Below are 27811 nucleotides of genomic sequence, written 5' to 3'. Positions count from 1 at the left end.
TCAGACATCTTTGTCTTTTAAATATGGAGTACATTCTATTATTATGGTAGCAAGAGAGGTATATTTGTTTTATTTAGATTATAATTACATTACAATATATTACTTTTATTCACTCTAAACTGATACATGGAAATAACATATAAAGTATAAAAAGAAAGAAGGTATAAGGGATTTAGATGGGCCACATTTGAAAAATGAGTGATATAAAGTGTATCTATATGAGTGATAGAACAAAATGATCTTCTTTATAAACAGATGTGGCAAGCAAAGGCAGTGTATAATCAGAATGTGTCCCTGCTTCTTGTGTGTACAGTATTGTCATTCAAGCAGGATACAGTTGGATCTTGCTGACACATTAAATAACACTGACAAGACGTACTGTGATATGAGTTAATATCTAAGCCATTTCAGACCTATGGCAGTCAATACAACTCCTCAGTTTGTTTACAAATGGGAAGTAAAGTATGGTAAAGTTCAAAGATTTGAAAGGATGTATGGACAAGACCTCTACAGGTGGAACAAAAATTCAAAGAATTGCATTTTATGTAAATGTGGTACACTGTGCACTTTATTAATATCTGAGGGGAAATTGTCTTTTTGCATGACCTTTGGCGGTCAGAGCACAGGGTCAGCCATTGTAAAATGGCATAAAGGTGGAACAATATTCTCATTAGACAGAATCTCCACAGCAGTAGGGTTATTCTCCTGCTTCTGCTACCTTTCCACTGATTTGTCTACTTAAAGTCACTACAAAAACAGAATAAATTCACCATCTCTTATTCCTAAATATGTTACTTGTTATTGAACTGTTATAGGCACCCAAACATTTAAACTGGCCCAGATATACAGCTTTTCAGGTTTTGGATACAAATATAATTTAGGTTTGTCTCAGGAAAGCAAAAATATAAGCACATGGGAAGTACAACGATTTTTCTTATAAGAAGAGAAAGTTCACAAGAAAACCTTTTAGCAATCCACTCTGCAGTACAATGCTTCATTCTGCAAGAAGTCTTTTAAAGAGGGCAGGAAAGACAAAGAGTTCATGAAGATTATTGATCAAAAATCAATTTCTACAGTACAAAGACAGCCAGACTGCATCATTAGAATGACCGGATTACCCTAGGAAGTCTATTAATGAAAGCTATCTGATTAAATATTGAATAGTTTTGAGGGAGTGAATGCTCTCTGTTACTCTCTAAAAAGCAGAAAGAAATATAAACGACATTTTTACTTTTGTTATTTGCAACAGGAGACAAGTAAGACTTGGCCCATATTTCTTATTTTGCTGACAGCTATTACAATCGCTCAGATTATAAAAGTACTGGGCATGAAAAGCACAAATATGCACATATACAAATAGGGCTGTGTAATCTTTTTTGTGGAGCTGTGTACTACCAACAAAATAGATTCAGAAAAAATAGGTGCAATAATGCACCTCAGTAAACACATTACTGTCTTTCTCACAGTGTTACATTCACCAGCCAATAAGTCCTGTAATCAGAGAGCTTTACTTTCCTTTTCAAACCTTGTAAAACACAACACACACTTTACTATATTCTACATCATGTTTTATACTGTACGATACTTCTTTAGTAATGTCACACATGTGCACATAGGGGACAGCTTAATAACAGAGAGGAGACAATTCAGTCCATCAAGAGCATTTGTTTAGCTAATAGCTAAGCTGTCCCAGTCTCTCATCCAGATTCTTCTTTATGGTTGTCAAAGTTTCTGCTTTTAAGGGCTCTGTTGATGGTAATTCCCTGCCACTCCGCGTGTTAGCATTGTAAACCAACACATTTTCTCTTCCTTCCTCTGCAGACCAGAAAATTGACAGTTTTAACACAAATTATTACAGTGTCCACCCACCTAGACCCACCTCTTCCTTTTTTGTCAAGACAATTTTTTTTTCTCAATGCCGTTTGTACAAGTTTAACTTTCATTCATTAATACAGGGTTTGGCTTTGGGTGCCCCAAACCTTTATGTTTTTCTGCTTTATTTCATACAGTAAATATGATTAAAACAGTCAAATAGCTTTAACTTTACTAATGGACCTCACAGAAGACGCATTCCATAAATGGTTCTGGGGTGGAAATATCAACATCTAATAATAACATTATTTGTCTGCTTTTTGTTATACTGTTCTGAGATTTTTCAGGTAGAGTAGGTAAGTTATACGGTAGTTAATACTCAGTAATCATGGCTCTGGAGAAAGGTGACATACTGAAATTTGGCCGGACATTCAAGTGAGAACTTCACTGTGCTCTATACAAATGATTAATATTTAATATTCATATGAACTTATAATGAAAAATTTTTTAACATTTTATACTGTATAAAGCAAAACTTAACTGGATTCTCCACTTGTCAGAATAACATTTGTTATGGAGTAATTCATTGACCAATTACTGACATCCAGCATCCTGCCTGAAGTTGAAATAGTAATATCAACACTGTACAAGAACATCATGAGCAAGAATAATTGAGTCATTTATCAGACGATCATAGTGATACGGCTGGTTGCACTACTGCCTTACAGCTGTTTGGTAGAGATGAATTTTATTTTTATGTAAGCGCATGCTCCTAACCTCCAGTAGTATTTTAGAAAAGTTTCCATGATCTCTAAAGACATACTGAAACTATTTATTTGTTGTACAAAACAATTAAAAGTAAAATATTGTTATGGTCAGACATAACTGTTAATTACAAACACTAGACTTGGCATAAATAGCACAGCCACTTAAAAAAGCAGCATGTTGCATCTTTTTTCTATTTATGCCTTAACAAGTTACTTTTGTTTTATTAACATACACTTTTGAACATTCAGCTGTACATGGGCTGTCAAACACTCTTGTATGTTTGGATGCACATGACTGCATATTGCTTCACCCTAATTTATTTTCAAGGCAAAGAGATAAGTAGATATGCCAAAGCAGGTTTTTCCTTATAACAGCAAGTCTGTCATTGAATAATTTGGCCTCCCAGTGTTTAAAGCTACAAATTCATATTCCAAAAGGGCAAAGATTTTTTTTTGTTTCCAAAGAAAATACATAGCAGGAAAAATGAAAAGCCCTCAAGTTTTGCTTATCATGATTGTCCTTTTCATTTCAGAAATTCTGACATTTCTACCATATTCTATGGCTGCCTGGCAGTCTTTTTCATTACTGTGTCACATTGTGTTCATTTTGAAATGTTTATTATTAAATCTTAAATGTCAGAGTGCTCTTTTAATATTCTACAATTATAAAACCCTTTCTAGTGCAATGACAAAAACGTCACACCACGATGAATAACAAACTGAAGCAAAAGCAAAGCACTTTTGAATTTTGCATAACCTGCACCCTTTCTACCTTGTTTAGTATTTGAAGAGCACAATTCTGAAAAATTGAGTCAATTCACAGGCTGCTATATTGATTACACTGCAATGGATAATTAATAGTTTCTGGATAAAATATGCATAAATTCTTAAGATTTTTCTGTACTGTCTACTCTTTATCTCAGATCTTATTTACTTCATGTTAAATGAAGTACTTGATAAATTATGTACTGCAACAGTGTAAATTGCCTTGCAAAGTGCTTCTCATTATAGGTAAAGTGCTATAAAAAGCTTCATAATAAATATAAATTGGTTAATCATGCAACATTTGCCTTTTAAACTATGTTGCCTTTGTTATTTACCTCTTCGATGTCATCCACATTCCTCTCTTCTATTTTTAATATGATGTTTATGAATACTATTTAGTGTTGCGTCTCCTTTTTGCAAAAATGACTCACACAGAGAAACGTTATTTTTTCTTTTTTAGCACTACAATATATAGGGTGGTCCAGATCTAATTATGCAATTTTCATTACGCTATAACTTATTAAGTTTATCACATAGAAAATCACCCGTAAAATCCCGGACCATCGAGAAATGTGCGAACTGATGACATGAAGAATCGTCTTTGCGCCGAACTGGAATCGTCCCCGCATAAATCAAAGTCATCCAGACGATCTGGATCTGCATAATTAGATCTGGACCACCCTGTATTGAAGACCATCATAAAGTATTTGACATTAATGTTGCTATACTACAATTGTTTCCGTATTTATTTTAAATAGTTTTCAGAATAACAAAGTAAGACAGCAGTGGGGACTAAGCTTGTGGACTGACTTTTTAACATCCAAAGTCTTTCCCAGCTGTCAAAAGTACCTGCCTGAATGACACACGAATTAAAAATGAGTTACATGAATACGTACCAGTCTGGGTTCTCTCCACTTTCTTTAAAAAATGATACTTCATTTAAAGAGGCATATTGGGTCCAAGTTAGACATCTGCTTTTAATATTCATAATCTTTTGCTTCATATCAAGCCAAGACTCTTCTTCCATGTAAATGTCATTAACATTTAGTATATTAATCTGAAAAAATAGGACACATTTCATAAATAACACATATTGTGAGAGGGAGTTCTATAGTCGGAACATAAAACTCAACCTTGCTAAATGACAGAACAATCAGGAGAATGCACTTATCATTTGTTCATGGAATTCCAAGGATATCTGACGTGGCATGAATAAAATGTGAGCGAATTTAATACAGTTTAAATAAACTACCAGTTCATTAGGAATACAGTTCATTAGCAAGCAACTAAAATGTCTCAAATGGCAGGATAAGGAACTGTCTTCAAGAACTCTGTCTCAGAAAACATTAATGCAAATCTATGTATGTCACAGTGTAAAGTAAAACATTTTCATGTTGCTCTGAGTTTTTTTTGGATCCCATTTTACATAAACAAACCAAACATAAGCTAATGGGACACTAACTAACCCAGAATAATTACCAAAACATAAAAGAAATAAATGTGATGAAGCCCTTTAGGTAAGATTCTGTCAACTGGAAAAAAGGGGAGGAATTTGGAAAAGAGGTGAAAGGGAAAAAAACATGAAAGTAGTGACAGGACAGAATAAACAATACTAAAGTGACATACCTTTCTTAGGATCTTTGGAACCACATTGTTGCAGATTGCTATCTTTCTTCTATAAATAATTCCTGATTTGCAGTCTAAAAAATTAACATCGGCAAACTCAGAAATAAGAACATTCAGCTACTGTATCTAGAAATGATATTGGAAAAATGAAAAGAATTTGACAAATAAATTAGGGCAGCTCTAAATGTAATTTGGTGTGCTTTTAGTGATCACTAATATTAAAATCAAAATGATAAGGGTTCTATTAACATTCAATAAGGAAGAAACAAGCAATATTCATCCAATACAGAAAGTTACTCACTACCACCCTACCAGAAGTTAGATATCCAAGACTGGGTACACTGTACTATATGGACTGTGATTCTGAAATGTGCAATGTGATTCTGGCAACAGAGTGTCACCTAATGGTCTGCTGAATTCAGTAAAAGGTTTTTCTGGTTTAAAAGTACAGCTACTAACTTTAAAATAAAGTATTTATTGCAAAAGGGAACAAAACAAAGGATTTTGTGGTAGTCTCATATAACAATATGAATTAGAGATAAGTCAAAAAAGCAGTCTGGTATTTTACTGAGAAGGTTTTCAGCATAAATGGCCAAAAATACAGCAGTGCTAACAATCCAGGTGTGCATTGGCCCCCATTCCCCTTAAGGCATAAAAAATTGCCATATCCACACTTCCACAGACACATATTAAAGTTATCTGACAGCTGTCTGACAAGCTTACAAAGTGGGCTGATGAGTGTCTAATGCATTTATGCAATATGGAGTTTTTCCCAGAGGTTCAATAGAATCATACAACACAGCATAAATGAGCTAATCTTATTATCGGTTGTCCATTAATAAGTTAGACAAACTAAAACACCATACAACTGAAATTCTAATAAATGTGGAGCGAAAAATATCAGTTGTGTGCCATTAAAGCACATGCTAAAGATAAAAAGAAAGCAAAGACTTTCAGGTGTTTTTTACTCACTACCATAATGTTTTTTAAATAAGACACTTCTCCTAACCAGCACAGTGGGAATCTTTTAAGAGATGTTACATTAAAAACAGAATGCTTTTATCTCCATTACCCTTTCCATTTTATGCTGGAACATGTGAATGAATGCCACCTTCTTTGGGGTGTGCATGTTTTTAAAGAACACATATGCATGGCAACACAGTGTTTAGCACTACTGCATCACAATTTCAGAGACATGTTTCTAATCAAATCGATGCCTTTAGAGACTCTGCATACATTTTGACTGGATACTCTTGCTCTCCTTGCACATTCCAAAGATATACATGTTAAACTAATTAGCAATTCTAAACTGGTCTGGTGTGGCCAAGTGTGGGTTATAAACAGATAACCCATGCAGGGTTCATTTCTGGCATGTGCCCTATACGGTCAAGGAAAGCTTCAAATACTCACAGGTGTATAATGGAAAGTGAAAGAAAATTGACAGTGGACAAGTGAAAAAAAACAGCAATAAATCCAGTAAAACTTTTAGAATTAAGTTAACAGGTTTAATATTATATACTTTAATACTGTAATAAATATAATTTATTTATTAAATTTAGCTAAACTGTTACTGTAAACCCATTACATTTAAAACAAGACTACAGGTGGTGCCTATCTTAGCCACATGTGTTACAAGACAAAAACCATAAGACCCGATGCGATTCACTCACAGAATTTGGACACTTGAGTTACTACAATGAATACTAAATCATTGTAATTTCATTATGGCATACAGTATATGAAAAGTTTACTAGAATCTACAAGCTTTTCATATTTTATCATTGCTAAAGCTGTTGTTTTTCATAAAACAAAAAAAGAATTGTCAATATGCTGGTTGTTATAATATTATTATTATGTACTGTACGGTTCATAAATCTTGAACAGAATCTATTTATCTGGGATGTACTTTATCAATAATTCTTTTAGGGAACGATAAAAGGAGGTGCATTTCAATCTCCATCTTTTCTTGTTCAAAGTAATCACTCAACTTCTGATCATTTACTTTTTAACCCTCAAGTCACTGAGCCTTTATATATGATGATGAAAAGTACTTTATGTATATTTTTTATTCTGATGAGATACTATTTCTGTTTGTATTGTTTTTATTTTCTGATTCAATTCTTTTAATTTTAGTTTTCTAGAAAGCATTGTCCTTTCTTTTTTAGCTGGTATTTTTTTCTATGTAATGTGCAATGGAGGTCTTTTTTATTGTTTGGGGTTAGTTACAGTACATGAGTCTCAGTACCAGATTGTTGAGAGATTCAAGGGATATAATACAGTAATAAACATTCAGCCTTGCTTGAAACAGAAGTTGGATTCTATTCAAACACTTTAACTGACTGCACAACTCCTTCATTTTTTATTATGGTTCCAAATCTTGTATTGCACCACGATAGTAGCATGAGCCTGCCTTCTTTTTGGCAGCTTATCAATGTGGAGCACATTGAAATATGAACAGGTGAACTGCACAAAACAAACCAAACAACATGGAGAACACGTAAGACATCCCCAACTTAACTGTAGCTTCTGCTCTAATTTGTGTCGAGAGAAAAAAAGAGGAAGACGCACTGTAAAATTGGGAGCAGACCACAGTTCTTTGGTTATTTGCATGATCCAAAACACTCGACTTCATTTACTCCTGGCAGGCACCATTGTTTTTCACTGTTTATGCGGATGTAGGAATTGAACTTCTGATCAAGCAGTAACTGGCTTTTAACTTTCAGGGGCACATCTCTACAACTTTTCTATATCTACAACTTGCAACTTGCTACAAAAAAATCAAACAAATTAGATTTTTGTTGTAATAAGTGGCAGAGAGTTTCGGGAGTCAGACTGTCATGACTGAGTTGCTAGTGGTGTCACATTACACAGCTAACAGTAATAAGCACATTTTGTTAATGATTACAACTCCCTGTGAATGTTTTAACATTATGTAAATAATGACCATAACTAAAAATTACAGAAAATGTGTATTCTGATGCTAGCTTCATAATATAAGATAGGTGGTGTAGTTCAGACCCACATTAGTTGTGGTGAAATGTAACCTCTTTGTATCCATCTACCATCAAAAATACTGAATAATGAATGCTGATTTCGATATTATTTTTCTTTTGTTTTTTTTAATTAATTTTGGAGCATATTGCTTTATCTGTTATTTTTTCTTGTTTGATCGGGCTGCGTTCTGCTGTAATTTTTTTTCAAAAGTAAAAAAAGATACAGTACTTCATTCTGTTCAGTGCTGCAAGGTGTAAGTATGTTCCTGGAGCACAGAGCACAAGGTTGACACCAACTCCGAATGGGACACCAATACAGTACTTGTTTCACCAACATATTTTATTTTGGAAAATAATTTTTCTAGAGGACCTCTTTTGCATTACAGAAAGAGGATTTGTGTATTACGTGGAATGACAGAAAAATATAAACCACGTGCTTTGGTTTATTTTCAAAGCATTGCAGGTTAGGGGACTTGGTGATGCTTAAATTGACACTACCAGTGCATGTGTGTGCTCGTATTCCCCCTGCAATGAGCTGGTGCCCAATCTAGGGACTGTTCCTGCCTCACACTCGATGCTTGCAGGGAATGGTGCAACCATGGATGGATGGATGGATTGAAGGATCCCTTGATGGAGCACCAGCTCACCACTACCGCTGCACCACTGTGCCCACACATGTTTAATACATGCTTTAATGCATTTTATCATGAAAATGATATCAAATACACATATTAGTATTCTAAAATGATCAAAGAGCAATAATAACATGAATGTAATGAGTTCTGTGTGGCGATTATTGTCCGTGCACTTGTGTCAGCATGATAGAAAGCCCATTTAAGAAGCACATAGCAATTAACAAGTGGGTCAGGGAACACTTAGAATACAAAGCATTTAATGTGCTACTTTAGTTACAATGGAGTTTGAGAAAGTCTAAAAAGTTAAACATTGATTATAAGATGAAGTTTATGACATTCTACTTTAATGACAAAAAACTTTAAAGATTAAAGTCGACCTTTATTTCCCAGAAGGTGGGCTACAACTTGCCTTTTCATGGCAACTTTGATATGTGACCACTTCCTTTTTATTTCGAGCACTGTGTAACTCTCTGAATTTGAACTTCTCAGTACTTTCACCACACCATACTACTCCATCAAGTTCCTTTTGTTGTTTATACCACTACTTAAGCCACCAAATAGTATGTTTTTCCTTGCCCACACTACAATGAGCAGGACCTCCATTTTGCATTCACTGAAATCCTCGTTTTTAACATGGTTTTGCCATTATCTTTTAACAAAACACTGAACAGAAGGGGCTATTTATATTGATTTGCATATTCAAACAGGTTTAATTCTGGGAGTCAGGGTGGGGCTGTAGGCACATGCATGTGCATCAGAAATTCACATTGATTAGGTTTTATAAAGGGGAAGTGTGTGGAACTTTGCTTAAACATACTTTAATGAATCTGAATTTTATGCACTGTATTATACATGAGGTCCATGGAGTTCTGCATTGTCAAAACACTCCACTGTCATTAAACTACCCAAAAAAAGGTTAAATATCATCATTGGCCACTATGAATCTGAAAATAAACATGACACCTGTGATAATTTCTTTTGTTTTATAAATATGTTTAGTCAAAATGATACTTTTTTATAGGTTTCTGTAAATGGATTCTCTTTTCTGCACACTCTTCTAGATCTGCTTCTTGTTTCCATGTGACTGAATGCAAAGGCCCAGTACATGTGCTTCTTGCCTTACACCCAATGCTGCTGAAATAATAATAACACAAGTATTTACCTTGAATAAGATAAGAGGTGCATTAGGTTACTCATTACTTCAAATTACTTTTAATATGTTACACTACTGCTCTCAATACTGTGTTGCTGAATTTAGCATAGTACGTTCAGCTCATCAACATAAACTTAGCAATTTCTGAAATATTGAGAAGGAATAATGTGATTGGTCGAACATTTGCCTCTGGAAATTTATTATGTGGATGCTTCTACCTGTGGCTGTTGTAAGTTTGTTTAAAGCAAGTATATGCACAGATTAACATAGTGTAAAGGACATGTACAGACTACAAAATCCTGTTGTAAGTAATAAAGCCAACCAGACTCTTTCCAAACCAAGGCATATGAGCATAACTGAAATAACTACAAAGAAAAATCAGCTAATGACAAGAAACCTGCCGACTTTCCTACTGTTCCAAGGATAGTAGGAATAATATGCTAATGATGATAATGATATGCTACCTTTCTCTTTCAAAGCTAAGCCATGTTCTTTTTTCTTTAAAAAACATACTTGTGCACTCATCCTCTGCCACCTGTTTTGTAGTGTGGGTTTTTGTGGGATAGTATACAGCTTGAGATAAAATAGCATATTTTTCAGGGAGTTTGGGCCCCTATGCAAAATAGCAAAGACAGTCTGCCAAAAGAGTAATAAGAATAAGAAAAACTAAATGTATCTATTGCTATTAGTCTAGGAATGTGAACATCCCAGAATTACTACTAGAACACACTAACTTGGGATAAAAAATACCATCAAAGATGCATTACTATGGTGTACATTTCACCAAGAAAGGGATCCTAAAAACAGTCTGAGTTATGTGCTGCTGGCAATAGTAAAAGCCAAAAGTTCATTTAAAGTTTGTGCACCGAGAGCCCTATCAATGAATTGTAGAGATAATCATTGGGCTAAACAGAAATAGCAGGGGAACTAAAGAAATGGAGCTAGTAATGTATTATTACATGACAGTAATCCTGCAGCTTTTAAACATTATGTAGATTGCCTTGGTTCTCCTTTTGGTGAAGGGTATTCGGATTCTCCTTTATAAATTTTATGCACATTTATGAATTGGTTACTTTCAGGATATATGTAAAGCTATTTTAAACTGCTAACAATAGTTTAAGACACACTTTTCAAGTATCCAAAAGCAATTATTGGTTGCACTGTTGATGGCTAGGAAAGTATAATCACCTCATTTATTATAATTTTCCAAGGGCTCCATTGACCATCTGCATAAGTCACTGGTCTGACTCTCCCATCATTAAACCCTGCTTGCATTCATGACTTTGACAAATGGTGCTCTAAGCAGATCACTCATCAATCTTTGAAAAAGAATAGTGCCCACTACTAAAATGTATCCAGAATTATTGTCAAACTAAACTGAAAAGAAGCATTGACAATTTAGTAAGCAAATGCTGATTAAAATATAATACTATAAATTATATTTACAGTGGCAAAAATAGAAAAAGGAAGGTAGACAATAATCATTTTACTAACACAGGAATGCAGCTAATGGCTTAATAAAAATGTGGATATTTCACTCTATGTTATTTTATAATAAAACTAGCAGAATACCCGCGCTTCGCAGCGGAGAAGTAGTGTGTTAAAGAAGTTATGAAAAAGAAAAGCAAACATTTTAAAAATAACGTAAGATGATTGTTAATGTAATTGTTTTGTCATTGATATGAGTGTTGTTGTCATATCTATCTATTTATATTATATATATATATATATATATATATATATATAGCAAAATACCTGCGATTGGCAGCGGAGAAGTAAAAAGAAAAGGAAACATTTTAATAATAACGTAACATGATTGACAATGTAATTGTTTTGGCATTGTCATGAGTGTTGCTGGCATATATATATATATATATATATATATATATATACACACATACATATATACATATACATATATACACATACTGTATATATACACACACACATATATACATACTGTATATACAACATATACAAATGTAGATATATATATATATCTACATATATATATATATTAGGGTGGGACTCGATTAAAAAAATTAATCCAATTAATTAGAGGCTGTGTAAGAATTAATCTTGATTAATCGTATGTAATCGACACGTAAATTTGCCCCAAATCGCAAATGTTTTTTTTTTTTAATTTAAAACGGTTTTAGTGGGCGACAGAATCAAATAATAGACATGGACATGAATATTGTAAACTGAAGCTGTTTTAATTTCTGAAAAAAGCTTTTAAACTGCATTTGAATTCAAAACAGAAACAAAAATATCATCCCTGGTTAAAATTGGGCAGACTTAAAAATAAAGTGGTAGTTTAAGTACTTTAAGTACATTTTCAGAATAGTATTGTCTTTAAATAATAATAACCAAAATTTCAACATAAAGTGCAGTTTTTCTTCTTAAAAAATAAGTCAGAAACATAAAAGGTAATTTGACCAGCTTACTCTTTAAACTCTGAGTAACATTAGCCAAAATTATTTTGTACATTAGGCTAAAACAGTGTGATCATTGAACATTTTGTAATTAGATGTATTTAGAATTACTAACGGTCACGGAAGTCCAATGATCCCCAGTAAGAGCCACAAAGTCCGCTTTCTGTAATGCATCTAATTTTGCTTGCTTTTCAGTGTGCACAAAACCATGCTTTTATCAAGGCTTCGCTCGGGTAGTCGAAATGATCAGTCGTAGGAAAGCGCTTTATTCCGACTCTAACATTTTTGTAGCTGTGATGTGTGCATCAGTGTAATGGATGTACCAGGAAATCATGCATTGACAAAAGTTCCGTTTGCTTGGAATTGAAAGTGTGATTAAATGCGTTATTTTTTAACGCGTTATGGAGTACATGCATCGAAGCTTCTCAGCTGTGCTTGTGCTAAGAAAGGAAAATTTTAAAAATAACGTAACATGATTCTGCGTTAACCTAATATTTTTCATACGTCCCAAACCAAGGAGATCTGAAGGTAAAATGAATCGGGTAGCGTACATAGTCAGTACACCCCTCGGGAATCGAACCTCGAATGTCGGCGTTAGAGAAGACTCTACAATTAGCCACAGCGTGTGGCTTGTCTATGCTAGAGTATATATGTAGATCGGGTATATATATACATTTATATATATACCCGTGTACCGCAGTGGAGAAGTAGAAGTTATGAAAAAGAAAAGGGAACATTTTAAAAATAACGTAACATGATTGTCAATATACAGTAATTGTTTTGTGAGTGTTATTGAATGTTGCTGTCATCAAGGATTTGATTATCATTATTTCTTTCAATCAGGCTCGTATTTGTAGGATGTGTTCAAGTTACATTCCGTGTTTGTCAATCGTTGTAAAGATAAGAGGTTTCATTCATCGATTAGTTCCTTACTGCATCAATAAACAGCTCGTCTTCCTTTTTATCTGTGATGTGACAAACTGCATGCACGGGTTTTTTTACACTGTCTTCCTTTAGCAGGACATTCACTTTTTCCACCGTGTGCTTTGTTTCCAGTAGCTGCACTTATGAATATGATTGTATGTATAAGACGCTTCATATTTTTTGCTGCCTTCTCAATTGTGTAATTCGGTTTTGTTCAGCACTCTTTGGAACTGTTGCTTTTGTCTGTGCACTGCGTCAGTTCACGTGAGCGCTTGGTGTTCTTGCATCGAAGGTTCCCAGCTGTACTGGTGCCATCTTGTGTAATGTCAGCTAAGACCCGGCACTTAAAAGTTTCTCTCGCAGTTTCAATGAGTTTGTGCCAAACACCACCCTGACCATCTCATCTTCCTCTGCATAAGCACAGTCCTTCACCCGTGAACATTTACCGGCAGTGTTTGTATTGGATTGCCGCTGATGGACGGCCTTATATGGGCAGGCACTAAATTACAAACGCTAGTGGCAGCCTGTCTATGAACTTAATTTAATATAAACTTACGGTTCACGCCGTGCTTTGTTTCCGCAGTAGCTGTACTTATGAATATGCTTGTATGCATCATTTGCTTCATAATGTTTTTCTGCCTTCTCAATTGTGAAATGGCGTTTTGTGCTGATCGCTGTTTGGAGTTCTTCCTTGTTATCTACGTACTTACGTAGGAGGCGTGATGATGTCACACGAAACTCCGCCCACGCCATCTCCAACTCAAGACTCCATTACATTATATGGGGAAAAATAGCTTCCAGTTATGACCCTTATGCGTAGAATTTCGAAATGAAACCTGCCCAACTTTTGTAAGTAAGCTGTAAGGAATAAGCCTGCCAAATTTCAGCCTTCTACCTACACGGGAAGTTGGAGAATTAGTGATGAGTGAGTGAGTGAGTGAGTGAGTGACTAATGTTCAGGATAATGTTCAAGCATCAGTCACAAAGTTGAAGTTACGCAAGGTTGGATATTCCAACAAAACAATGACCCAAACACAGTTCGAAACCTACAAAGGTATTCATGTAGAGAGAGAAGTACAATGTTCAAGTCACAGTCCCCCGACTTGAATATCATCGAAAATCTATGGGATGATTTGAAGCAGGCTGTCCATGCTCGGCAGCCATGAAATGTAACTGAACTGGAGAGATTTTGTATGGAAGAATGGTCAAAAAATACCTCCATCCAGAATCCAGACACTCATCAAAGTCTATAGGAGGCATCTAGAGGCTGTTATATTTGCAAAAGGAGGCTCAACTAAGTATTGATGTAATATCTCTGTTGGGGTTCCCAAATTTATGCACCTGTCTAATTTTGTTATGATGCATACTGCATATTTTCTGATAATCCAATAAACTTCACTGCTGAAATACTACTGTTTCTATAAGGCATGTCATATATTAAAAGGAAGTTGTTACTTTGAAAGCTCAGCCAATGATAAACAAAAATCCAAAGAATTAAGAGGGGTTCCCAAACTTTTTCATATGACTGTACATGTTTGCCTAATTTGTATGTCTTTGAGTTGGGAGAAAAACTTCAGAACCTCTAGAAAATGCATGTATGTACAGACTCCAAAACTGAACAGAATATTCAACGTAGTTTCTTAAGTAATAAGACTTCAGCACAAAACACTTGCCATCTCAGTTAATGTTTCTCTAACATGTAAATAATTCTTAAAAATGTGCTTACCATTTCTTTTCAGATAAAAATTTTTTTTGCGCTTTTCATTGTTAATATATTCATTAATTTAATAATAGTTCACTATCTTAAGCTGCTGGACCCCCATCATTACATTACATTTCAAAAATTATAATCAGGTTTGGTCAATGGGCCTCAAATGGTACTACAGATTCTATGTGTGAAATTAGTTAAAATAGTACAAGTAAAGATTTTGATTTCTTATATGACATTTGGAATTTGTGGCTTTTGTTATTCATAAATATAAATATTTTTAATTACTCATGTTTTTAAGTAGCACGTCATTAGTTTTCTTACTTTTAGGTAATTTCAAAAGAACTGCTTCTTTTGATTGACTTCATTGTTTAAATTTATTCCAAAACCTAGAGAGATGGGTTAGAGGTAGGTTAAAGTCTCAACTGTTGATTAACTATTCCTTTAAATCTATAATTCAGTAACATATTTAATAAAACATATTATGTGCAAGTATTATTAAAGTCACACTGTCCACATATTTACAAATCTGTTTAGTGATCATAGATCTTTATAGTATTTATGAGAATACCACTGAAGCTTAAGCTGCTTTAGTCATATTTTGAAACAATAGTTTCTAAATTACATTTTTTGCCTTTGTTCTCATGCACATATTTGGTCATTTGACTTTTCCAGAGGGAATGCTTTCTTTACTTTCTCTGCAAACAATTTGCAGCCTGTTTTGAGCAACTCAGATGATAAAGATTAATTTCATGGGTCCATCAAATCGAGATGAAACTCACAGTGCAGGATCCAAGAAGAAAAAACAGAACTGTTATATACCTTGTAAAGATATTTTAAAATGAATGTGTATTTTTAAACACTGTAAGAATATTTACATGTTTTACCTCATTTGTTGGCAGTCAAATTATATGCATAACTATGATATGTATAGGGATTATGTTTTTTTTTTATTAAAAATTGAGTATGCTGAGCAATCCCAAATAATAAGCCTGTCGTTATAATTGTCTGTATTGAAATATGAAAATGCTTTATTTTAACTTATTAGCTAAAAACCTGACAATTAATTATATGTATTTACAGCAAACACCAGAAAAAACAATTGGAAGTGACAACCAAAAGAAAAACTTAAAGGTGATATTTATAATAAGATTAAATCCACTACAACAAAAAAAGCCAGGCCTTCAAATATATGAAATAACAAAATGGGAAAGTCATAATGACTTGTTAATACTGAAGCAAATAAAATATCAATTACTTGACAAGCCTGTATATTAAATAAAGGGAAGACTAGTTTTTTTTTTTTTTAATTTTGAAAGTAAACTGAAAGTAACAGAAGCAACTATTCCTAGCACATTACCAGTGCCTATTCCTCTTTTTTATTTATAAAATTAATATATCATAAAAATATAATAAATCGTATAATATCAAAAAATAGTAAAACCCACAGATATTTTTCGTTCAAACAAGAAATAGTTTAGTATACATTCTTACCATACAGAATATTCCATTCCTCAATATTTTTTAACATTTAATTAATTTCAGGGTCACAGGAGACCACAGCCTATAGTGACAGTAGTAGGCACAAGGCAGGAATCAATCCAAGAAAACCTACAAGCCTAATCTGGAATCATCAATTAACCTACCATGCATATCATGGGATGATGAATGAAAATGCAAAAATCCAGAAGGAAAATCTTAACACAGACAAAGAAAGTATGTGTGTCATAAAATACAAATTAGAAACCTGCAATTTATATATATATATATGTTTTCAACTATTTATACAGTACATGTATTGCCAATTATATTTTTTTTATTAGACTAGAATAACTTTAATTCAGAATTCATCAGACAATTACAAATATGTGCAGGACCCATGTATTTACTCATAGATTCATATTTAGAAAGTGTTACCTCTTTTGCCCTCTGTGTATGTGATGAGTCACATCCTGCAAAGACATAAAAAGGTGTGTGTGTGTATGAATGTGCTCTGCAAAGGACTGGAGTTGGGCCCACGGCTGGGTTATGCCTTATATCCATTATTGCCAGAACAGATTCTTTTCATTTTCTTTTTTTAAACTAGGGGGTGCCGCACCCTGCTCACTTCGCTCGCCCACCCCCCATGTTTGGTTTACCAGATATACAATACAATACAATTTATTTTTTGTATAGCCCAGAATTACACAAGAAATGCCACAATGGGCTTTAACAGGCCCGGCCTCCTGACAGCCCCCCAGCCTTGACCCTCTAAGAAGACCAGAAAAAACTCCCAAAAAAAAACCTATGTAGGGAAAAAATCCAAGAAACCTTGGAAAAGGCAGTTCAAAGAGAGACCCCTTTCGAGGTAGGTTGGGCGTGCAGTGGGTGTAAAAAAGAAGGGGGTCAATACAATACAGTACAATACACAGAACAGAATAAATCCTCAATACAGTATAAAAATAAAAATGATAGTACGGAGTAGAATTTCACATTAGATGATATCACATAATTTGATTTGGATTTGTTTAGAGTCCTGAAGACCTCATTCATCAAGCTGCCTCTCCCATTTGGCCATTCCACATCTGAAATAGTGCTAATCCGATGAAAGGACCCCTCTTTCCCACGATTCCTGCGATCCTCAATCAGGGATGACTTTACCTTAGGCAGGCAATATACAATTTAAAGAGATTGTTATTTTCTTGGGAATTGTTACATATGCATTATTTTCACTTTTACTTTAAAAACTTTTTTAAAAACAATACTTGTCCTTTATTTCGGCCCTCTGTGTGGTTACATCTCTTCCTCGCCAGACGTATAACGCTGCTTGTGTTGGGAGGGGGAGTGGGGGGTGCCGTCGCATCATCTGCTGTCTTCCTGCTGCTGGCGAGCTGCATGTTTTCCTTGTCTCTTGTTGTTGTTTTAAGAGCTGGGAGCACATGATGCTTGTCTGACAGATGCAATCCAATAACTGCTAGGTTAGATGTCTGTGGACTTGTTTTAAATGATGGCCCATTGCCTGGTCTCGCGTGACGTTGTACAAACAATACTTGTCCTTTATTTACGGCCCCGGGCATGGTTAAATTCTTTCTTGCAGGACATATAACGCTGATCGCGTGCAGTTGGCGCTGGGGGGGGTAGTGGCTGCTGTCGCGCTTCCCTTCGATCTTTTTAAAGCCTTTACAGCCGCTGTCCTTTTTCCTACTTTGTGTCTCTGCTGCTCGCGTTGTGATCACTTCTCCGTCATCATAAATACACATCTGACCGAATTGTGTTTTCTTTGAAATTAAACTTGTCGTTGCTTTAACTGTGGCGGGTCCACAGATTCTCATAGTGTATGTTCCATTATTGTGTAAATCTACGTTTTGTGCATTGAATGATGCAAATGTGAATTGACTTTGTTTTCTGCTCCTTTCCTTTTATTTCTGACCTCGCTTTGTTCTGCTATTTTTTCAATTGCACCTGGTCCTGATGATTAATTTCCTTTTTTTGCGCTAATGCGATCTTTTATTCGTCGACGTTTCATTTATAACGTATTGTCCTTTATACGCTTTATATGTACTGAGACACCTGTATCTGTGTGTGCTGCTTCCCTTTACACTACTGTTTTTTTTTTGTTTTTTTTTTGACCATTCTCTTTCGTGTCGTGGTTCATTTATTTGTCTTTTGTGATCTTAACATGAAGACCACGTATCGTCTCCTAGTCATTTATTCCACAGGATTTTTTCTTATAATAGAGAGACTTGACGACATTTTGCCATGGGACCTGCTTGCATCCTTTTATCTAATGCATGTCCTTGTCACCTTTCACATGTTTTGGGACTATCCTTCTGCTGCTTCCTTCTGGTCTTTTGTCTAAAACTCTATTTCAAAGATTCTATATTCAAATATTTCTTTCCTGACTCATATTTATCTGCTCCTCTATCTAACTGCGTTATCTCTTTCATTTAGGTAGCTTAGCCTCTTCTCATTAGGCACCACAGCAGTGAAATGAGTTAGTATTAAATAGTGTAGCATCATGAATATTCGATGTTCATTAATTGATAAAACTGTACAGGCCTGGTGTTTAAATGAATGTCAAATAAATCATTTTAATTTTAAAACAAAAAGCATGACATACAAAGAAAAAGTGGGTTAGAAAATGAATCAATGTTTAGTACTGAATGAATTAGGATTAGAATTAGAATTAGAACAATCTAGACGAGAACAGGCCATTCAGCCCAACAAAGCTCGCCAGTCCTATCCACTTGCTTCCTCCAAGAAAACATCAAGTCGAGTTTTGAAAGTCCCTAACGTCTTACTGTCTACCACACTACTTGGTAGCTTATTCCAAGTGTCTATCGTTCTTTGTGTAAAGAAAAACTTCCTAATGTTTGTGCGAAATTTACCCTTAACAAGTTTCCAACTGTGTCCCCGTGTTCTTGATGAGCTCATTTTAAAATACAAGTCTCGATCCACTGTACTAATTCCCTTCATAATTTTAAACACTTCAATCATGTCACCTCTTAATCTTCTTTTGCTTAAACTGTAAAGGCTCAGCTCTTTTAATCTTTCCTCATAATTCAACCCCTGTAGACCTGGAATCAGCCTAGTCTCTCTTCTCTGGACCTTTTCTAGTGTTGCTATGTCCTTTTTGTAGCCTGGAGACCAAAACTGCACACAGTACTCAAGATGAGGCCTCACCAGTGCATTATAAAGGTTGAGCATAACCTCCTTGGACTTGTACTCCACAGATCGTGCTATATAACCTAACATTCTGTTAGCCTTCTTAATGGCTTCTGAACACTGTTTGGAAGTTGATAGCTTGGAGTCCACTATGACTCCTAAATCCTTCTCATAAGGTGTACTCTCGATTTTCCGACCGCCCATTGTGTATTCAAACCTAATATTTTTACTTCCTATGTGTAATACTTTACATTTACTGACATTAAATTTCATCTGCCACAAATCTGCCCAAGCCTGTATGCTATCCAAGTCCTTCTGTAATGATATAACGGATTCCAAATTATCTGCTAATCCACCTATCTTGGTATCATCTGCAAACTTAACCAGCTTGTTACTTATATTCCTATCTAAATCATTTATATATATTAAAAATAGCAGCGCCCTAGCACTGACCCCTGTGGAACACCACTCTTAACATCGGCCAGTTCTGATGAGGTTCCTCGCACCATCACCCTCTGCTTCCTGTGTCTGAGCCAATTCTGCACCCATCTAAAAACATCACCCTGAACTCCCACTTCTTTTAACTTGATGCCCAACCTCTCATGTGGCACCTTATCAAATGCTTTCTGAAAGTCCAGATAAATAATATCATAAGCTCCACTTTGATCGTATCCTTTTGTTGCCTCCTCATAGAATTCCAACATGTTAGTAAAACACGACCTCCCCCTTCTGAACCCATGCTGACTGTTCAGAATAACTCCTGTCCTTGTCATGTGTTGCTCAATCTTATCCTTAATAATTCCTTCCATTAATTTTCCTGTGATGCTTGTTAAGCTTACTGGCCTATAGTTGCTTGGATCTGCCCTGTCACCCTTTTATATAATGGGATGATATTTGCCATTTTCCAGTCCTTTGGAATCTCTCCAGTGCACAGTGACTTCCTAAAAATATGTGTCAAGGGTTTATATATGTACTCACTAGCCTCCTTAAAACACGAGGATAAATATTATCTGGGCCTGGTGATTTGTTTGATTTCATCTTATTTAATCTGAGCAGCACTTCTCCCTCTACAATTTCCAAATCCCTCAGTACCTCCTTAGTAGTTGTGTTTACCTCTGGGAGGTTATCCACTTGCTCACTTGTAAACACCTCAGAAAAATGTAAGTTTAGGACATCTGCTATTTCATTGTCTGTATCTTTTAATTCCCTTTACTATTCCTGATGAACTTGACCTCCTCCTTAACTGTTCTTTTACTACTAAAATACTGAAAGAATCTCTTGGGGTCTTCTTTCGCCTTATCTGCTATATTCCTCTCCAACTGTCTTTTAGCCTCCCTGATATCCTTCTTAATGGTTGCTCTCATTTTCTCATACGCGCTACGATTCTCTTTGCAGTCATTAGTCTTATATGCCTTATACAGCAGTTTTTTCCTTTGCAACTTCTTTTTTAAATCTTTATTAATCCAGCGTGGAGTTTTTTTTAGTTTCCTATTACTTCCAAATTTAGGTATGTATCTGTCCTGCATTACATGTAAAACATTTTAAACCTGTTCCACTGCTCCTCGACTGTCTCCACATTTAAAAGCTTATCCCAGTCTATCCTACTTAGACTTTGTCGCATCTGCTCAAAATTAGCCCTACTAAAGTTCAACTTAACAATTTTAGTCTTTGCATCTGTACTCTTACAAAATACTGAGAATTGTATTACATTATGGTCACTTGACCCTAGTGGTTCAATCACCTCTACACCCTCAATTCTATCCTGATTAGAATTGAGGGTGTAGAGGTGATTGAACCACTAGGGTCAAGTGACCATAATGTAATGTGGTCTGTGATTCACAAATTTTCAACAGTTACTGTATGTCCAAACACTTGAAAGCTCTGAAAATTCAGCTTTCATTTTGTACCCACTGTCTCAAATCATCGATTAGTTTTTAATACCTATGTTATCCTTTTTGTCCTTCTTCTAAAGCAGTATAATTTGGACTTTAAAATTGCTGAAATTTTCAAAAACCCTCACTCATTTTGATCATTACAGAACGAAAACTAATCCCACTGAAAAGAATAAAATGTTTATTGCCATATGCACAAACATTTTCAGCATGTATTTTACAATACAAAAAACAACAAGATGAAAGGAAAATAGATTTGAAAATCAAACATAACACAGAAATTATTATTTTGTATTTCTTGTTTCTAAATGTCAAATATAAAGAGAAAATTTTAACTGCCTACCTGTTTTTTCCTCCACTGTTTTAATTCCACGGACATGTTTCTCCAGAGGACAGGGATACTGAAAAAAAGATTTATTTTTTTTTAAACTTTCATTTTATTTACTTGTATATAAAGTAACAATAAAGTAAAAATCTGCACAATCTTTACCCTTTTTTACATAAAAATTGGGCAAGATACTGGGCGATCTTGAGCTCTTTTTGAACCCTGAATAACAATATTTATGCCAGTAATAACAACAAAAGAAGACTTGTTAAATTAATATTGGGAAGATATAAACAAAGCACTTTCCTTGTACAGGCCTGGTGCTATATTTGGGTGGACATATTTGCCCAGTAGTGCTAAAATTGTGTAAAACGCTAAAGGGTTGATTTATGTTATTAAAAACACTCTTCTCTGGCTGTGTTTTGATATTTCTAATAGTTTTTCTCTTTTACAAAATCCTCTTCTGTGTTCATACATACTTTGCTTAATGCTCTTTTTATTCTTTGTATACTTGTACACCTGCTTCCTTTGTTAGATCATATTTTTTTAATCTCCTACTAATTTTGATATGATACAGTAGTTAACCAAGTATTCTTAATTTTTGGTGTAACACTGTACTGCATTGCAGTTTATTCCAGTTCATGTCTTAAGGGTTTTATTGCATCTTTTAATAATTAAGCTCTAAAAAGAAATTGTTTTCTCAATTCGCTGTGCCAAAAGATTTCAAAATGTATGTTGTGACTACTGGATACTAACATGTGCGTAACCTTTGTATTTTGAATTTTGCCTTAGTTATTACACAATATTAATGCCTCTGCTTTCTGTCAAATACTTCCACGAACTCTACTTTAAAAATAGGAACAACTAATTAACTAAGTCACAAGAATTCTTTGTTTTTGTACTCCACTACATATTAGAGTCAGATGTTCTGGTACCAAAGTTACCTATGTCTATAACATCCCAATCTAAATAATTTATTTTGACATCATTATTAGAGATGTTTACTGGAACAGCTTTCTGCCCTGTCAGTATACAGTGCCAATGCTGTTGCAAATTATTATGCTAAACTAGATTAGCTCAGCTTTCATTTGAAACAGTTTACCAGTTAATTTTTGTGTAATCACCTTACCTTTCAACCTTACATTTTATTAACAAAAGATTGATATCAACTTACATTCTTTTTCTGTCATCTCTTACATGTAGCCATTTTTCTGTTATTGCTATAATTTTATATTCATCTGCAAATACGCAGCTCTAGTTTTAACACCTTTAGCACTAGATCAAGACTATCAATAAATCATACTACTGTATTATGTTTCTGAAAACAACTGTGGTTCAGTTACCTAAACTTGGGTCTAATGGTTAGGACCCCAAATTATAGAGACAGTACAGTAGAAAGCCACACCAAAACTCTAAATGCCTATGCCAATGACAAAAGTGAAGCTGAAAGCTAATTAAATAAAACAGTCTTTGCTATACCTTTACTAATTGTATTTGTACCTAATTGTCCAGAAGTTTAACCCAAAGGGAAAGGAAGGTCTCCAACTGTTCCACTGGAGAGGCAACAAACTGTAAAAAATTCCATGTTGCAGGTGCCTGCCCTCATAACTCTATAACCTACTAGTAGGCTTTGAACCTTTCAGGTGATGGGTTTAGCCACAGGCCCTGGGGGTACTATGTGCAATGTACCACCAAAAATGTACCATCAGCTCCCAAATTCATAGGCTAGGTATGCAAGGGACAAGAAACAGCTAGACACTCCTGACTTTGAGACTGATACTCTTGGACAGCAAGTATCTCCTACCCTTGTGTTTACATCTGGAGATGATCCATTTGTTTCTACCTCTCTAGACTGGAGTTGCAAACATACAGTTTCACTTTGCATTATAACTTTTACCAGTGTAAACCAAAAGTACTCAAGAAACATCCCGCAGCACCCTACCATGTGGTCTCACACCATAATCCGTCTCATTGAAACAGAAGCCAGATGACACATTTTTATTTTATCAGTACAGGAAAGCACAGGAGAGACATCTATTGGAAGAATGAAAAACATCTGCTGTATATCTGCATATTTCCCACTAGCTGCTACTCTGGAATAACAAACACAAATTAGCACTTCAAGTATGAAAGATTAACATCAGTAAGGCAATACTGATAATCAATTATTCAATTCCTGAAGGACAAACTATGTCTAAATTTTACCAAAACTGCCACATACTAAAATGTTCCTAAATTTGCAACACAATGGTAACTGATCTTACAGTCACCAAATGCCACTTGTGTGAATACAATATAAATATTATTCACCCTAAAATTATGCCAGAAATGAGTAAGCCAAACCATTAAAATCATTATATACGTCTTCTATACAGATTTGTACCACTACCCAGAAAACTAGTAGAGCTTTCATTAGGGTAATGTGTATTTAGTCAAAGAGAAAGATGCTTCCAGATAATGAGCAGGTTAACAATTGCACACTAGTAATCACAAAGGAGTGAATCAGAGGACATTAAAACAATGATGACATTATCAACCATGTTAAGTCGCTCTTTCAGAGTCAACAGCAATAAGACAGAGTATGAGTAGTCCATACTCATAGCATTACTAAATTGCTTTCTGAACTCAACTTAAAATACATTACTACTCACTAGAAGCTAATGCATGCTTTGATAAAATAAGATAGTACTCAAATTTCTGTTTTTTACTGTTCTACTATTTTGTCTGATGCATTTTCACAGAAGAAGAACAACAACAACAACATTTATTTATATAGCAAATTTTCATACAAACAGTAGCTCAAAGTGCTTTACATAATAAAGAATAGAAAAATAAAAGACACAATAAGAAAACAAAATAAATCAACATTAATTAACATCGAATAAAAGTAAGGTTCAATGGCCAGGGGGGACAGAAAAAACAAAAAAACTCCAGACAGCTGGAGAAAAAATAAAATCTGTAGGGATTCCAGACCATGAGACATCCAGTCCCCTCTGGGCATTCTACCTAACATACATGAAACAGTCCTCTTTGGATTTAGGGTTATCACGGAAGGGCTTGATGAAGATGGTCACGTAGAATTCTGCCTTTTAATCCATCCATCATTGTTGGAGCATCATGAAGCTTTGAGTAGGTGGAGGTGGCGCAGGCCACCACCACAAAGAAACCGGAAAAAGAAACAGAAAAGAGAGTAGGAGTCAGTACGTATTTTAGAGCCACCATGAATAGTTATTATGAGGAAGTTAAACATATAGAGTATCAGGATTAAGTTAAATTAAGATAAATTGAAGTGATAGATAGATAGATAGATAGATAGATAGATAGATAGATAGATAGATAGATAGATAGATAGATAGATAGATAGATAGATAGATAGATAGATAGATAGATAGATAGATAGATAGATAGATAGATAGATAGATAGATAGATAGATAGATAGATAGATAGATAGATAGATAGATACTTTATTAATCCCAAGGGGAAATTCACATAATCCAGCAGCAGTATACTGATACAAAGAAACAATATTAAATTAAATAGTAATAAAAATGAAAAGAATTAAAATAAAATTAATGTTCGCATTTACTCCCCCGGGTGGAATTGAAGAGTCGCATAGTGTGGGGGAGGAACGATCTCTTTAGTCTGTCAGTGGAACAGGACAGTGACAAAAGTCTGTCACTGAAGCTACTCCTCTGTCTGGAGATGACACTGTTAAGTGGATGCAGTGGGTTCTTCATGATTGACAGGAGTTTGCTTAGTGCCCGTCGCTCTGCCACAGATGTTAAACTGTCCAACTTTAATCCTACAATGGAGCCTGCCTTCTTAACAAGTTTGTCCAGGCGTGAGGCATCTTTCATCTTTATGCTGCCACCCCAGCACACCACCGCGTAAAAGAGGGTACTCGCCACAACCGTCTGGTAGAACATTTGCAGCATCTTACTGCAGATGTTGAAGGATGCCAACCTTCTCAGAAAGTATATTCTGCTCTGAGCTTTCTTACATAGAGCATCAGTATTGGCAGTCCAGTCCAATTTGTCATCCAGCTGCACTCCCAGATATTTATAGGTATGCACCCTCTGCACACAGTCACCTCTGATGATCACAGGGTCCATGAGGGGCCTGGGCCTCATAAAATCCACCACCAGCTCCTTGGCCTTGCTGGTGTTAAGGTGTAAGTGGTTTGAGTCGCACCATTTAACAAAGTCTTTGATTAACTTTCTGTACTCCTCCTCCTGCCCACTCCTGATGCAGCCCACAATAGCAGTGTCATCAGCGAACTTTTGCACGTGGCAGGACTCCGAGTCATATTGGAAGTCTTATGTATATAGACTGAACAGGACCGGAGAAAGTACAGTCCCCTGCGGCCCCTGTATTGCTGCACACGATGTCAGACCTGCAGTTCCCAAGACGCACATATTGAGGTCTGTCTGTAAGATAGTCCACAATCCATGCCACAAGGTGTGAATCTACTCCCATCTCAGTCAGCTTATCCCTAAGGAGCAGAGGTTGGATGGTGTTGAAGGCGCTAGAGAAGTCCAAAAACATAATTCTTACAGCACCACTGCCTCTGTCCAGGTGGGAGAGGGATCGATGAAGCATATAGATGATGGCATCCTCCGCTCCCACCTTCTCCTGGTATGCGAAACTGCAGAGGGTCTAGGGCGTGACGGACCTGTGGCCTCAGGTGGTGAAGCAGCAGCCGCCCATGGTCTTCATCAGATGTGACGTCAGAGCAACAGGCGGAAGTCATTCAGCTCACTAGGACGTGATACCTTTGGGACAGGAGTGATACAAGATGTTTTCCAAAGCCTCGGGACTCTCCCCTGTTCCAGGCTCAGGTTGAAGATGCGCTGTAGAGGACTCCCCAGTTCCAACGCACAGGTCTTCAGCAATCGTGGCGATACACCATCTGGACCCGCTGCTTTGCTGGCACAAAGTCTTTTCAGCTCTCTGCTCACCTGGGCTGTTGTAATTGTGGGTGGGGATGTCTCACCTATGCTGGTATCAGCAGAAGGATATGTTAAAGTAATATGTTTTCAGCAGTGTTTTAAAGTGCTCTACTGTATTAGCCTGGTGAATTCCTATTGGATTCTAGCAGCTGCATTCTGCACTAATTTCAAACGATTTATGTTTTTTTTGGGTAGTCCTGAGAGGAGTGCGTTACAGTAATCTAGTCGACTGAAAACAAATGCGTGAACTAATTTCTCAGCATCTTTCAGTGATATAAGAGATCTAACTTTACTTATGTTTCTTAAGTGAAAAAATGCTGTCCTAATGATCTGATTAATATGCGATTTAAAATTCAGATTACAGTCAACAATTTCCCCTAAGCTTTTTACCTCCGTCTTGACTTTTAATCCTAATGTATCCAGTTTATTTCTAATAGCCTCATTGTATCCATTATTGCTAATCACTAAGATTTCAGTTTTCTCTTTATTTAACTTGAGAAATTTACTATTCATCCATTCTGAGATACTAGTCAGACATTGTGTTAGTGAATCAATAGAATCGGGGTCATCAGGTGCTATTGATAAGTACAGCTGTGTGTCATCAGCATAACTGTGGTAGCTCACGTTGTGCCCTGAGTTAATCTGACCTAACGGAAGCATGTAGATTGAGAATAACAGCGGACCCAGGATAGAGCCTTGTGGAACACCATATTGGATATCATGTGTCTTCGAGTTGTAATTACCACAACTAACAAAAAATTTTCTCCCTGTCAGGTAGGATTCAAACCAATTTAAGACTGTGCCAGAGAGGCCCACCCATTGACTAAGGCGATTTCTAAGAATGTTGTGATCAATGGTGTCAAATGCAGCACTCAGATCTAAGAGGATGAGAACAGATAAATGGCCTCTGTCTGCATTCACCCGCAAATCATTTACTACTTTAACGAGTGCAGTTTCTGTGCTGTGATTTGTTCTAAAACCCGACTGAAATTTATCAAGAATAGCATGTTTATTTAGGTGGTCATTTAACTGCATAATGGCTGCCTTCTGTAGAACTTTACTTAAGAAAGGCAGGTTAGAGATGGGTCTAAAATTTTCAAGAGCAGAGGGGTCAAGATTATGTTTCTTAAGAAGGGGTTTAACTACAGAAGTACATTGTATAGTGAATCTGGAAATTTAAAT

At 35.6% G+C, this 27811-nt stretch overlaps 1 protein-coding gene across 1 annotated transcript in view; it reads right to left on the bottom strand.

Moving 5' to 3' along the window:
- Positions 1 to 1795: 1795 nt before the first annotated feature.
- The window catches only part of LOC120542818 (PRELI domain-containing protein 2-like), a 54624-nt gene continuing 28608 nt past the window's right edge, over positions 1796 to 27811 (bottom strand). Inside the window, exons 2-5 of the mRNA XM_039775493.1 lie at positions 21698 to 21755; positions 4971 to 5044; positions 4241 to 4401; positions 1796 to 1815 (exon numbers count right to left, since the gene is read on the bottom strand). Coding sequence (XP_039631427.1) covers position 1815; positions 4241 to 4401; positions 4971 to 5044; positions 21698 to 21755 — 294 coding nt within the window. The 3' untranslated portion in view covers positions 1796 to 1814. The remainder of the gene's footprint in view (positions 1816 to 4240; positions 4402 to 4970; positions 5045 to 21697; positions 21756 to 27811) is intronic.

This window comes from Polypterus senegalus, chromosome 13 (genome assembly GCF_016835505.1).
Source record: "Polypterus senegalus isolate Bchr_013 chromosome 13, ASM1683550v1, whole genome shotgun sequence".
NCBI classification, from domain to species: domain Eukaryota; kingdom Metazoa; phylum Chordata; class Cladistia; order Polypteriformes; family Polypteridae; genus Polypterus; species Polypterus senegalus.
The sequence above is the reverse complement of the archived record's forward strand: the minus strand, read 5'-3'. Positions and strand labels throughout refer to the sequence as shown.